At 38.6% G+C, this 15,681-nt stretch overlaps 1 protein-coding gene across 1 annotated transcript in view; it reads left to right on the forward strand.

Moving 5' to 3' along the window:
• Positions 1–15,451, forward strand: part of LOC139477704 (uncharacterized) — a 68,608-nt gene extending 53,157 nt beyond the window's left edge. Inside the window, exon 3 of the mRNA XM_071260087.1 lies at positions 14,961–15,451. Within this exon, the coding sequence (XP_071116188.1) occupies positions 14,961–15,037 (77 nt within the window). The 3' untranslated portion in view covers positions 15,038–15,451. The remainder of the gene's footprint in view (positions 1–14,960) is intronic.
• The last annotated feature ends 230 nt before the right edge of the window (positions 15,452–15,681 follow it).

A 15,681-nucleotide genomic window follows, 5' to 3' on the forward strand; every position in this document is an offset into this window, starting at 1 on the left:
CAATTAGAAAATAGTTCCAAGCAATTCTACTGTGATTACGTCACTTCCTGTTTTAGAAATTAGATGTCTTCTCTGAAGAATATCAAAACGGAAACATGTACCTCTCTAGTTCACGTTATAACACAATTATGAACAGTTAAAAAATACTATTTAAAGTTTGTTAAGGATCAAGTTTTGATGATATGTACAGATCTTCCAACAAATACTGATCGAAATATCCTAGTACATTCCTCCGATTCACAAATGGCAGAAAACGTCGTTTGAATAAGAACATATTTATATACACACACATGCACACAGACACTCATTCTTTATATCCTCCGACAATTGAAGTATACGTTTTATACATGAGATACTTTTATTTTTATTGCTAAAGATACCTTATGTAATGAGAGTAGTAAATAAAATGATAGACGCGAATTTATATAAAGGGCGAGAACTATAGAATATTACTAAACTGTGATAATTACATGGAATGTTATTGTTTACTTCATAATAATTATATAACTGAAAACCCAAAGTTATTAGTACTTCCAGTTTGGATTATGTAACTTCCTTTTCCGGAAAACAAGTGATTATTCCTTTAGAACCTTAAAATCAGAATCCCCAGTCTTCTAACTCAGTTTGTAACAAAGGTCTGATTTATAGCTTTACAGCTTCAAACGAGAATGTTCTACGGCTGTAGCTTTCTCTGTGTGTTAGTAATTAGTACCTCTTGCAAGTATTATGATGCTTTCGGTATAAAAAAAGATCTCCCTGCCTACATTTTTTTCAACTGAAAGTCCTATCACTGCATACCAATCTGAAGCAGTGTCATTTATACCACTGCCTTTAAATTATCACATGATTTCAAACCCAAAGAACCCATCGCTCAAACACAATCGCCAATTCCGGTTATGGCTTTAGCAATCAGTTTTCTGTTCCTGATGCTCCCTGCAAAGGCAGTGAATGGTATTTATAACGACACAAGAAAGAAACGTCAATACAATATAGGACATATCCCTAACTGCCTGCATTACATTGACTGTGAATGTGGTGTAAAATACAGAGATAACTTTTTCACTTTTCAGCTGACTAAGTTACACAGTTAATGGTTATTTCTGTTATGGCTTAAATTGTCATTTCCTGAAAATCAAATACAGCCGCTACCCAGATAGGCTACCCAAGAACAAAATATGTGTGACACACGATGTTAATACATAATGCCAACTTTCAATGTTTTCTACGCAGATCCGAGGAAGATATATATTTTTAGATACATTAATGAGAAAATCGATCATACTTTAAGTCCAATTTGGCTGCCAATATATGACTCTGTCGAACAATGTCAGATTATAGTTTGGTGTAGGATGCATGGAAACCATTCATAGAAAATTTGGAAGCATTTCAACAGATAGACCATGATTGGTAAAGTCAAAACGACACAAAACGGTCAATACATATTTTTAAAAATGAAAATAAAAACACTGTGTATATATCATTTATTGTTTTAACAAGTATCACATCTTTATTGACAGATTTGACCAGCACACTGATCTATCCTTTGTAGCTCGTTGGCCCATACACTTTGATGCACATGGTGAAGATTTCAATTTGATCCACTGTTGACGTCTTCTAAAAGCCGCCTCGGCTTGCAGTTGGTCGTGATAGTAGTCGTTTCCTATCGGCTAAGTCACTCTCTTCTCTTGAAACAATGAAATACGTAATCCTATTAGCCAACTGGCTGCTATCGAGTTCTGCTGAACGGTAGTTGTACATATCACATATGCATGCTTTATGACCAGTTGATCTCTTTAAATCACATATTGGCGTTAATTAGTTTGACAGCGAAGGTTAGTCACCTGGGCTTTTACTTCGACACAAGTCTCCCTGCTTCTGAGGTGTGACTGTGTTCAGCGTTTCTCGCTGGGGAGGTGGATGTCTCTCTGCTGTTTATTAACGACGTCTAACTCCCAAACTTCTTATTTCTAACTCTTCACAAAGTTGACAGTTAACATTTCATTTTTGCTCACATTTCCTTTATGGTCTGTACATATTCAATAGAGACACAGATTCAAATAAATTAACACAGCAGTATGTTTAAGATATTTAAGCTACAACTTTTGCGAAATTTAACAGAAACAACATCTTCATTTCAAAGTCCAAAGTTACTGTACTTTAACAACATATGGATTAACGAAGACGACAAATTGTTGACATTTTTTTTACTTGAGTTCAGACACTTGCAGATCTATAAAAGCAACATCTCTGTCACACCAACAATGGTTATGTAGGAAGTAGTGACATTGATATATATCATTTGAGAATAAACAACAAAGAGACACAATTCCGATAATGTATGTACACTCTAAAGTGTTATATAATGATCGTCAAACGCTATTGATATACTATGATCTATTTTCGCCGTTTTAATTTATTCTCTTCCCGTTTAGACATGAAGCTTTGGTTGATTTTACTTGGTTTGGCCGCTTTATAAACCATTGAGCTTAGAAATTGCAGAGGATACCTGGCCTGGATTATGTAAAGTGCGCTCATGATAGTGAATCCAAAATGACTGCCAAACTACATGACCTATGACTCAAGTCAAAGAACAAAAGGTGACATGCATCTGATCGAACTGCTGGATCTGACTAGTATTGGATGAGCGGTAGAAGAGTCATACCTTAAATATGTTGTGTTCTATGAATAATATGTTTTCCCTGCCCTAAAGAGAACTACAAGTCTGCCATTTCCGACATTCATCGTCTACATACACAAAGGTATCAAACAAACAATTTGAAACACTAGTTTCTGAGTTAAAGATGGCTCAAAACGGTTTATTTTAGACAATGAATCCGTTTTGACACAAGAACGGATCGCATAAAGGTAACAGATTCGTGAATTTCAAGTTGTTCCACAGAAGGAAGAGTTCTCTCTGTATTAGGCTGCATTTCCGTCCTGGCTCTACGGTCGACAAGATGAATGCGTTTTACGGGCTTGTTTCAGAGGTGGTTTTGTAAAACATGGTCTCAAAAAGAGTTCAAAATGAACTGGGAAACCTTAAATCTGATATGGCGTCCATAGTACATGACCATTCATCACCACTCGCCCCCTTCCAGAAGGCCGCCATGCGAATATTTAGATCAATTTGACGATAACAAAATGTGGAAACATGTAGAGTGTCAGTTCCACACCGCAAAGTATACGGATACCAGAAATGTGTTATATGTATTGTTGTTGTTACTTGTAGGGCTGTGATGGATGATAGATTCTAATGTATAAGTGCGTTTGTTTCTTTTCAGGAATCGGCTCATTTGACTGCGACATCAGTTCATTTAAGCTATAACTACAACAGACTGTAGTCCTGGTTTTCCAAAATGACTTTCAGTGTAATATCCCTTTGTAGAGACAACCAAGAGTTGAAACATGTATTAAATTAATTAACTAATCACCGATATAAAAAATATTCACGTACTTATGAAACTCTCATGTGTTGTGTTGCGGACATTTTAGTCCAATTGCAATACATGTATTTTCAAATTTGATTGTACCAGACCAAGATAGCTACAGTTCCAATAAAGACATCAAACATAATTAATTTTTATCCAGATTAATAAGTTTTATTCCATACTGAAAAGCCTCAGGCCCATAGTACAATTCTGTTTTCGGGGATGGAAAGCCTATAATAATTGCATTTTTCTGAACTTAAAACACGTGATGACCATTTTTGTAAGTAGATATCCTTAAGTCTTTGGCGTATAGATACTAAAAACGAATCTTGATTGTTAGGTACACATTGATTATGCCAAACATACCCAGGGCCGCATGTATTTACAAACGACTTTTGCGAATTCCATATTTTTCATGCAATAAAAATCATATTATAGCATTTTCATGGTAATCTATCAATAGGCATTTAAAGAATCTTGAACCAATACTTCTAACATATTATAATATGTAAGGTTGCGTTCACACAGTGCCGATTATGGCTCCCGTTTTAGATCAGACAGGCTAAGACACGAAAAGTGAAAAAGTCGGATTACTATCCCCAACGATCTGGAATGTCCTATCATTGTCTGAATGCAGTCGTATACGGATCGGAAAAGCGGCCAAGCACATTCGGTATAACTCAGCCGATTTTGTCTAGTCGGATTAAAATCGTGACTATGCCGTCAAAGATTCTTCTGTATCAGATAAAAATCGTAACAATGTCCTGTTTAGTCTGGACGGTGTCCTTTGGATTGGAACGCTGTCGTGATGAACGAGAACGATGTTGAGAAATTGTTCATTGTCGTTTCTTGTCGATGAAGTCCAGATTTTTCCCTAAACGTGGTTTTGTATTATCAATCATTTGTAAAGATTTCAATTTCTTAGTGACCTTAGTCTCTTCTGAATTTGTTGAGGCATGAACATCTCCCTTATTTAGTAACTGACATTCCCAGTCAAACCATTTTTGCGTTTTCTTATCAATGTGAACTACTTTCTTCATTTTTTTTTCACCGGCACAGAAAAGTGCATCTCTAATAAACTCGATACTTTCACCAATATTTGTGAATACGGCATCATCTTGTATGTTTTACAGAGATTAAACATGTGAACGGTGGCGATAGTATAGTCATTTACGCTCGCCCCTTTACTACAAATGAATGGATAGTCCCAAATACCAGCGTCACTGCCACAACGACAGTAGTAGATAATTGATAAGTAACCCACCTCCCGCGGAGGTGCCTCATTAATATGCAGGATAACTCATTAATAGGGTAATTTATGCATGACGTCACAGGTCAATTAGGTTAATTATATCTTGACTACTCGTTAAATGTAGAACAAGACGTGTCTAAAAACAAGATGGTGGACGTTGTCACGAACGCTTACGAGCGTCACGTGACCTCGGTTTGAATCTTGCACCTGACCTACGTACCGGATCAAGTCTTTTCAAAAGGCAATTGTCAGTCGGACAATAAGCGATGAAGCGTACCGAGTACATCTATTGAAACCCTGTACCTACCGACCATATGACATTTGAATGGAGTACCGCTTGAACAAACATCCTTTTTAATTTCTAATGGAAAAAATACTAAACCTACCAACTGGTGTCCCTTGAATGAAGAACCGCTGGAACAAAAAACAGAAGCACCCTACATCCCATCAGTTCACACAGTAGGTAAGACATATAAATTATACGATATAGCAATGATGTTATCTGGTTTATTAGAATCTTACACTGCTATACACATACATAGTCCATGTCATTAATTTTCTTTTTTATAATCTAGCTGGTCACACATCCATAATTTCAATGATCAATGTCTTCAGCAACACTCGGTGAACAGTAATTGAACCATCGTCAGAGATATGTGTAAACCTGGCGTTTTTTATAAGACCCGTTAAATTCCATAAGACATTGAAAGACGCGATAAAGATCAGTCCAGACTGAGTCGCGTGAAGCAGTTTCGAAATGATCGAGATACTTACAGCCTACACAAGCCAGTCAAGCATAGATTTCGACGTCTACAAGTCAGAGTGAATTTCATGAATGAAATGTTTGACTTGGATTTCGCCGATTTGTTGTGATACATCAAGCAGAACGATGGTATAAGTTATCTCCTCGTTTGTATTGACATATTATCAAGATATGTATGGGGTGTTGTCCTTCACAACAAAAAGCTGGATACTGTTTTGGAAGGTTTTAAAAACATTTTGGTGTTTCTTTGTAATCGGTAGATTTCATTGTCTCTCGCCAGGACGTGCCTCAGAGAGTCTGTCGACCCAATTGCACATGTGAACATGTCAGTTGATTCACACATCTCTGTGTCCTGTATTCTGAGTGTGTGTGTATGTGTGTGTGTGTGTGTGTGTAGGTGACGTGTCTTGTGTAAAAAGGTGCACTTTTACAGTATGGCACGTACCGATCTTTGTTGTAAACGTGAAACCAAGAGCAACTTCACACCTTTCCTCTTGTCTCTGTTATCAACAGAATAAACAGAGACATTGCTTCTTGCAAGTTTCATTTACGTTCAAGTATTGCTGCTGGTCGGATCACACTGCAAGAAAAAATGAAGATGAATGGGAAAAATCAGAGACGTTCTGTGGATATCTTTGAGTCGGGTGACCTATTCACAGGAAGGGGCATTCCTCCATTGGTAAAAAAAGAAAAAGCACCAAATCCATATCAATCCAAAAGATGAATGTCAAGACAAAAGCCTCTCGACAGGCTAAACCCAAGCTACAAACAAAAGTCCTGTCTCAGATGGAAGCTACAATCAAACGAGTAAAGGCTGAAATAAAGGCTGAACGTAAAAGGAAGAACCCAAACCACCACGGAAGAAATGCAGACAAATCTGATGGACTGCTGAAGTGCTCTGTTGTCATCGTTATACATCTTCAGTCACACATAGTGTGGGAATATGACTCTTTAGACACTGTTTTTTACATCAGCAAACTGAAGACATCAACGCCTGTATGAAGGAGCGTGTATAAAATAAGTGTTACAGCTGTTTCATAGGACAGTTGACAATTCTTACTCATGATGAATGGGAGGGTACCTTGCAAGGAATGTGGTAAAACATTGTCCAGAAAGGATGCTCTGTTCAGACACAAGAGGCTTATTCATAGCTGGAAAGATGTGAATAGTCTGCCAACAAGGCAGATAACACTATCAGACTCTCGTATGGCATCATCCACACCGTCGCTGCCACCGCCATCATCGTCTCCATTCCTATCAGAGTCATCAGCCCTGGTACTTCCACAAAAGCCAACACTTCCAACGCAAAAGCCAACACTTCTATCGACGACGACGACGTCACTCTTAACACCATCACCACCTTTCACATTCAACATTCCTTCAAATTCAGTAACAGTAGGTCCGTCCGGCTGTGGTAAGTCTATGTTTGTCTATAACATACTGCAGAGAGGACTGATCAATCCACGACCCAACAATATCATATGGTGTTACACTGTATGGCAACCCCTTTATGATACCATTCTTGAAACTCTACCCCAAGTACAGTTTGTGAAAGGGATACCTTACAGTCTCGAGGATGACAAGTACTTTGATGCCAGTAACCAGAACATGATGGTGTTGGATGATTTTTTATCTGAGGCCAAGAATGACAGGCGGATTTCCCGCCTGTTTACTCAAACCTCACACCACGAAAATGTCATTATCTTCTTGTTATTGCAAAACCTGTTCCTGAGAGGCAAGGAATCACGTGGCATTTCTTTGAATGCCCTTTACGTGACACTTTTCAATTCACCCGTGGATAGACAGCAGGTGAAATGTTTTGGCAGAAGAATTTTTCCCGAACACATCGGTAAATTTATGACTCTTTATGAAAAGGCTGTTGAAACGCCTTTTCGGCATTTGACAGTAGATCTTAAACCTGGCACGAGTAAGAAGAACAGATTGCATGCCAATATATTGAGAACCATCAATCAAGACTCTGGGTGTGGTTCACAACAGCAGAGGTTAAAAGGGAGCTCTCCATCAACAGAGCAGCAAATTGTCCAAGAAGGTCCACCCAAGCAGTACACACCAGAAGAAAGATCTTCTCTAGGAGAACCATCTTACGATTTTGACGAGGAGACAGCATCCACTTCTAGTGAGGACTGGGGAACTTTTACCATGGCCACTGCTTGCGCTGACTGTGGCATCTTGAAAGATAACATGCATGATTTACAGAAACATATCAAAACTTGGTGCCCCGAAAACGAGTTTAAGCCTAAGAGAAAACGTGCACGATACGATGATGATGATAGTGACGAAGAGCTGCCCATGCAGAGAGGGGGTGGTGCTGTCAATACTAAATCTAAATGGCATGACCTCGAGGCCAACGATTGGCAAAACGTGGGTTTACAGCGTATATGGAATAGGGTGTATGACAGGAGCCTACAAGACATGAAGCTCAAAAAGAAAAACTACAGGAAACAAGGAAAATCGGAGGAATGGATCGAGAGAAAACTACATGTTGTGTGGAAAAATGATTTGGCAAACCTGTTTAAATGTGTCCTTGAGTTTACCCGCTATTTTGCAAAGGCTCCCTTGTTCCAACCCATCCTAGAGAGCTTGAAGGAGATGGATCCAAGCACTGAACAAACGTTCATCAAAGACAAGATCAAATGTTTCATTAAACCCATCATGAAAGATATTCTGACTTGCATAGACATGACTGAAGCAGACAGTGACATGGAATCTAAAGCTTCACAAGAGGAGGGTGAACTGAGTGAACAAGAATGATGAAAACCCCTCACTTCAAGTGTCACGCCTTTAGTTGACCTCTGACAGTCTCAGCGATCACATATAAACCTCAATAACAATGCCGAGTTACAACAAGAAAACGGGACTTGTTCACATAGTGAAAACACCAACAAGAAATTGCATACCACTGAATCGAAACAGCATCATGCCACTGACACCAAAAGCTCAAAACTAAAGAAACACCTCAAGTCCAGCCAAATATGGACCTCCAGGACGGAAATCCCTTTCTGCACATGACACTTGCAATCTTTCTCATCAGATTATGCCAAATAACTATCCCTGTACTTGATCCGCTTTGTAAATCTGGAAATAAACACAGAATTGACATCTATGTGTTCTGTCATCATTAAAAAATAGTTTTGTTCAGTGAATCATTCATATGTGTTGGTCGATCGGCCATTTGACCTGATGACCTAATTTTGGTTCAGGACACATCCACTTGTCACACACACACACACACACACACACACACACACACACACACACACACACTCAGAATACAGAACACAGAGATGTGTGAATCAACTGACTTGTTCACAAGGGCAATTGGGTCGACAGACTCTCTGAGGCACGTCCTGGCGAGAGACAATGAAATCTACCAACTACAAAGAAACACCAAAACAGTATCCGGCTTTTTATTGTGAAGGACAACAACCCAAACATATCTTGATAATATGTCAATACAAACGAGGAGATAACTTATACCATCGTTCTGCTAGGTGTATCGCGAAATCGGCAAAATCCAAGTCAAACATTTCATTCATGAAATTCACTCTGACTTGTAGACGTCGAAATCTATGCTTGACTGGCTTGGGTAGGCTGTAAGCATCTCGATCATTTCGAAACTGCTTCATGCGACTATCGCGTCTTTTCAATGTCTTATGGAATTTAACGGGTCTTATAAAAAGCACCAGGTTTACACATATCTCTGACGATGGTTCAATTACTGTTCACCGAGTGTGGCTGAGGACATTGATCATTGAAATTATGGATGTGTGACCAGCGAGGTTATAAAAAAGAAAATTAATGACATGGACTATGTACGTGTATAGCGGTACTATTGGGAAACAGAGGAAATAAAAAAAGGCACCATAGGGCATATGCATATATTTTCAGATGAAATTATGGAAAAAGATTCAGCTACACAAGACACATCACCTACACACACACACACACACACACACACAAACGTGTAAGATTCTAATAAACCAGATAACATCGTGGCAACGTCCGCCATCTTGTTTTTAGACACGTCTTCTTCTACGTTTAACGAGTGGTCAAGTAATTAATTGCATGATTGCATCAGGTCAGTTCACCCTTAATTAACCTGTGACGTCATGCATAAATTACCCTATTAATGAGTTATCCTGCATATTAATGAGGCACCTCCGTGGGAGGTGGGCTGCTTATCAATTATCTACTACTAACGACCATTCATACAAATATACTATGAATATTTAAGACCGAGCATAGGTTAAAGAAACATTTACCAAACTTATTCAAAATCTTATCAGCAGAATATCTCTGTAAATCAAAATGATCAGAAAATCCCAAGACCAGTTATCACGACCTTCAAGATACTCCAAAATGTCGACTTCCACAATATCGGGTTATGTCCCAGTCCTAGAGTTAAAGTCTCGCCTCAAAATACATGAAACGTCATCGATCTGACTAAACTGACCATAACTATATTTATGTCACCATGTTTTGGCTAACTTATCACCTGGTCTGTTATAAGATAAATAATCAGAAAACTTTTTCTAAAACTTCTGAACCCTTGTCTCTATGAAATCTACAATGTCAAATGAATGTAAATATGAAACAAAGTCAGTGTCTTCAAATTTAGTCTTCAATCCAGATATATGCAAGAATAAGAGTTTTATAGTAGGAGAGTCATCACTTTTTAAATCCTCTGAGTCTTGGTACGGGCCGCGGCCACACCCCTAGGTAGTACGGTCCTACTGGCTGCCCCTAGAGATGGTAGCCTGACTGCGGATAGTAGGGCGCGAACTCCCCTCGTTCCTGGGTGGACTGTTGTTTCTGTCAGAGACTCCACCTCTTCTCCCATCCGAGACATTGATTGAAGCATGCGTAACCTCTTTGGGTGTCGACACAATTCACCACCTTTATAAAAGTAATATTTAGATTGATCTTCGTCTTTACATTTATTTAATTATTGCCCCTGTTTCAAAGTTAAGTCCTTGGAAATGCAATATCCCTCTGATCTAAGGGAATCTCTCAAACTGAGAGAGTTCATCTTATCCTCCCAGTGCACACGTTTAGTGATCACAGGGCGTGGTCTGTCAGTGCTGCGTTGACCTATTCTTAGTGCCCGCTCAATGCAATGTAATTCTTCTTTCACTGAACCAATTTCTTTTAACAGTTTATCTTCGGGTGCTTTAATTTGGTGGATAATTGCAGAGTTCATATCACCCCAATCCTTACTAAATGGGTCAGGGTTCGATTCAACATCACCTGACAGGTGTATTAGTAATGATACACAAGGACAGAACATGCGTACCGTACCTCTGTTCGGATTTCGATATGGAAACAAAGAAGATCGCATCCTTGATACTGAGTAGTGGATTTGTCAATATGTCACAAGTATACTTCATCTTATCTTCGATGATCATACCTGAGGTATATATTGAAAGAAGAAATACTGTGCACAAGATTAGTCGATACGCGAAAACAATCCCGACTGACCATTTCGATGTCGGCGAATACTGTTTGATTTTCTCAGTCTGCATGTGTCCTCGGGGCGGCACACAACATCCGATCCTGGTTGTTCACACGTCTTTAGAGACCCCCACGTTGTCCAGATGTGCTTGATAAGGTTGGCCTAAGGTCCGATTTCAATATTTTTCAATTTGTTCGAGAGACGAGTGAGCTAACCTTGAAATGATTAATAAAGTGTATGCTGTATTGAAATATTTGAACGAGAATGGAAGAGAAGTGGCCATAAATATAGGTGTTCCTTTATAGTTGGAAACGTGACATTTACAACGGAGGTCAATAAAGGAAGACGACATTTTTTTTAGATGACTCGTTCAATGATGGGTCATGCCCTCGCGATTGGTCAAACATTCGTTTATACGGCGTGACATGGTCAAATCAAACTCCGAATGACAATTTGATGGCGTGACTTCGTGAAGCGTGTCACGCAGGTCGGCTAACCGTTCGGGTGATATTTGACGTTGACGTACACAACTTTTGGTGCCAGTATGTTGCTGTCTCCGTATTACTGTTGAGTGACCATAGTAACATGGACATAATGCTGTGGCGTTCTCGCAGTCATAGGGATACAACCCAATACCATTACAGACCCACCCTCACTGCCGTTCGCATGAGGTTCGATGGAACGCCTCCAGACACGTCCACAACAAAACTGAAAGTCCAGAGTGAATAGTACAACACGTTGTCGCTGACTATTTGTATTCTAATCGTCTGGTCAGTGAATTTAACTGCGATGGCAGGTAAATGGCGATTTGATTGGCTGTTTGGGCTCGATGTCTTAAAGCCTGGTTTCTTAACAATCGATCATGAGTTAGTTTTGTTGACATTAGGCACCATATCCGGGGTCGACTATTAAAGTTCTGTGTCTGCAGAGACCTGCTTCAAAGTCTGCAAATCACAGACTGAGACACATTGAACATCTTGGCTTCCTCTCACAGAGCTCTACCAGTTCGAAGTATGCCAATAGCCTTTAGGCGTTTCAAACACTGTAGACGACTGCATTAAAGCAAGAGCAGAGACCTAAAGTGTTACTGTGGATAATGAATATCAACAATACCAATGGCTATCACGACCTTTCATTGAAGTGACAAAATAAAGAACAAGCAAACGTTTGGTGCGACCCATCAACACGGCGGCAAATTCTTTGTTAATCAAATTATATGTACAATAGAAGAATTTCCACAAAATATTTAATGAAGATATGCAAACGAATTATTGAGAAATTTGTTAAAGAAAACCCTTGCTCTAGCACACAGTACACTAAATGGACGCTCTCGCATACATATCAGCATGAAATACTTACAGAAATGGTTAATTTAAAATTATAGCAATAAATATGCGCGGTTTTAAAGAACCTAAATGGGTGACGTACATATATCACCCATTCCCCACCAAACTTGCCCAATTCTTATAAACAAAATATTCAGATTCAAAAGTCAGTATCTGGGTTGTCTACGTCCAACATTTCAGAACTCAGGCATGAGTAGTGTTAAAGTAACATGTGTCTGAACATGACAACTCACGATAACACCGGTGACCTAAGTGATTGTTATGTTAATATCAAACATTAGTGGTGAAATTACATATGATTTCAGGTAGAATATATAATTGTATTTTGCCTTCGGCTTTATATCACTTCTTAATTCAACTCATACACGTTTCAAGAAGTCCGATAGCTGTGATACAACGGTCTCCTAGAATTGAAGATGAAAACAACCTACTAGGTTTTACAACACCTCTTTATTACATCATTTATAAAGTTATGTGACCACAGAAATGGTTTGACACATGATACGACAATCATTAGCAAAGCTACTGTGATAAAGCAATTGCCTTCTGTTTCAATGTTGTCAGTTAGAAGAGACTCAAAAGACCGGTAACGTAGATTACACTAATAACCTACCCGTCTGTCCTGTTCACTCTGCTTCCCTAACTTCCTTCTCCTTTAATCCTCATATAATGTCAGGATCACATTCCACTTGCCATAATATAGCAAATAACTCGACGAGATCCAGCAATGATCAACCATCACTCCAAGGACATTAACACTTTTAAATAAGTTTCCCTCATGTTATATATACTTCAAATCGTGTATTAACAGGTTATTGTCTCATTTACTTACCTTATGTATCCAGACAAGTCAACAAATGGATCGGCTTTAACATGGCAGTAAACTTTGACAGCATGTGTTTCTTCTCAGCACCAGAAAGCATGTGTTTGTCAACTTAAGCGCTTACATTTGGCATGAACTTATACCGAAACTGTGTCCAAACATTCTGATTCCAAAATGACTTCATTAAGGATATCTTCGAAATGTTTGAGTAGTAGTAACGTAGCTTACAACCTTAACGCATCTCAGATACTGGTTGCCCTGGGACACAATTTGTACATTTAACCATGCCACTTATTCCTATTTATTTCTATAGAGTTTATTAGTAATAAAACCTACGTAGATAACGTGGGATTCAGCGATATTGTTCTAAGTGTTGTAACCTTTTGGTTTGACACAAGGGAGATATACTGGCTTATCAACCCTGTAAGCAGCGATATTGTTCCTACACATTTCCTTCAGTTAAATTACAACTATACCAAAGCTGTTGTGTTTTATATGAAGCGTATATTTTGCGTTCAGCTAGATGTCTTTACTTTAGTACATAATCGAGACTTGACCAGGCCAACCAGTAGTTTATACCGTAAGCCACGTTGGCTCGATGGCACGCAAACAACCTATTTACCCAAGCTGATCACCCCACCCATAACGGCAAGCATATATGACATTCCTTCATAAAATTATTGTAATGAAAACATAAAGAAATGTGTATACTATGTGTTAACGTTGTCCATAAAAGGACACATTAAGTCATGTCAGCTAAAAATGAATGAGTGTTATTGCTTGCCAATTTGTTTTCAAAATTATAGAATCTAAATTTATATCAGATAGGTTCAATACTTTGACGACACGAATACGCAAGCGCTGCTATAGCGGCTACATTTTACTGTAAGACGCGGGTTGAATACGGGAATACTTCTTGTTTGAAGCAGTTTTCGTGTTGATATACCGATATGCAAACCTTCTAGAGGGGTACGTTTTGTTCCCGGAATGACACCAGTTGGTCACAATAAGTCAAGAATGTCAAGAACCTATGTGAAAAACTTCCCAGGTCACAAAAAAGGTTGAATTAGTGAAAAAATAAAGAAAATATAAAATATGTATAGGAATGTGTTACGATCACCAATATTTTTAGAAGGTTTGCGTCTCGCATACAACACTGCTGACGTATTTATACTATTCAAGGTCCTCCTTTCATCATTGTGACAAATTTTCAAGCACATTTTTAGACAAGAGTTTAGTTTAAAATACAACTGAACAACAAACACATTATGGTAATGTGTAAAACATTGTATACAAAAACTGAATTGTCACAGAGTGGAATAGGTGACGCTTGTCGTAAAAGGCGACTAAAGGGATCGGGTGGTCAGGCTCGTTGATTTGGTTGATACATGTCATCATATCCCAGTTGCGTGGATTGATGCTCATGATGTCAATCACTGGATTGTCGGGTCCCGATTCGATTGTTTGCAAACCGCCGTCATATAGCATGAATATTGCTGAATGCGGCGTTGAACAACAAACAAACTTAACGGAACCATTGAAACTGTTGTAAGTGTCAAGTTTATATTTTGACATCACATGTCCGATGAACATACCAAATAGTGTAAACTTTTGGGCATTATAAAGTCGTCATGGTGTCTTCAATTGCCGTGTACGGTGTCCTATTAGGTTAGCATGTCTCGCCCAATATTTCTCTGCTAACCTAATATGACGCCGTATATATACGGCAACTAAAGACACCATAAGTAATAATGTACCCCAAGTGATCCTGCTACAACTTATATTAACAACACCATGCAACAGAGACGTATTGTAACTTTGCTTCAGGTAAGGTTCAAATGTGTGTGTAATATATATATATGCTTCTATTTGCAGGTCGGCGAAGAAGGAAACGGATGGTGATGGATTCAGTACGGCGGCTGTTTTTAAAGGAGTATGTCACAAGTCTTTGACAAGACTTTTGTGTATCATAAAACATGAAGAGTGCCATTCAGGTCCTTCTGTGTGGCTGTGATGGGATTCATCACTCCTTTTGCTATACCATTAAACACTTTTTTCAGTTCGTTTTAATATACTTACCGGGATATGATATCGCTCTTTCCATTTACCCGACACATATTCATACTGAGTCTACTGAACTATTGAAGGGAGTATATCAGTTAGCTTCATTGTATACCACACTACAGACTAGGGGCCGTTAGATTATTCACCAAGTTAGCTCGCCAAATTAGATACTCAACTTGTACTACATAAATATTTTATTTTCACTGTGTTATGTTCATCTGTTTCCCTTTGATTCTATTTTATTTAACATTAGCGACTGTCAACACGGAGGTGTTCTACGTCTCATAAAACTGTTCAAAATAAATGCTTGGTCACGATTCTTTGCGTCTTTTTTCATTGATCAGATGAGATGACAAGAATTATTATAACAATGTGTCAGATTTGAAATACGCTGTCATATTACCACATTGATCTCTGTATGGCCAAGTAAAAAGTGAAATAGAACAATTATTTTGTGCTGCTATTTAGTTTCCCAGGACAATATTGGAATTTCCTGCCACGTCCTCTATGTTTTGAGTAGCTGAAAATTTAA

Source organism: Haliotis cracherodii, unplaced genomic scaffold (genome assembly GCF_022045235.1).
Source record: "Haliotis cracherodii isolate W230 unplaced genomic scaffold, xgHalCrac1.p SCAF_34, whole genome shotgun sequence".
In the NCBI taxonomy this organism is placed as follows: Eukaryota; Metazoa; Mollusca; class Gastropoda; order Lepetellida; family Haliotidae; genus Haliotis; species Haliotis cracherodii.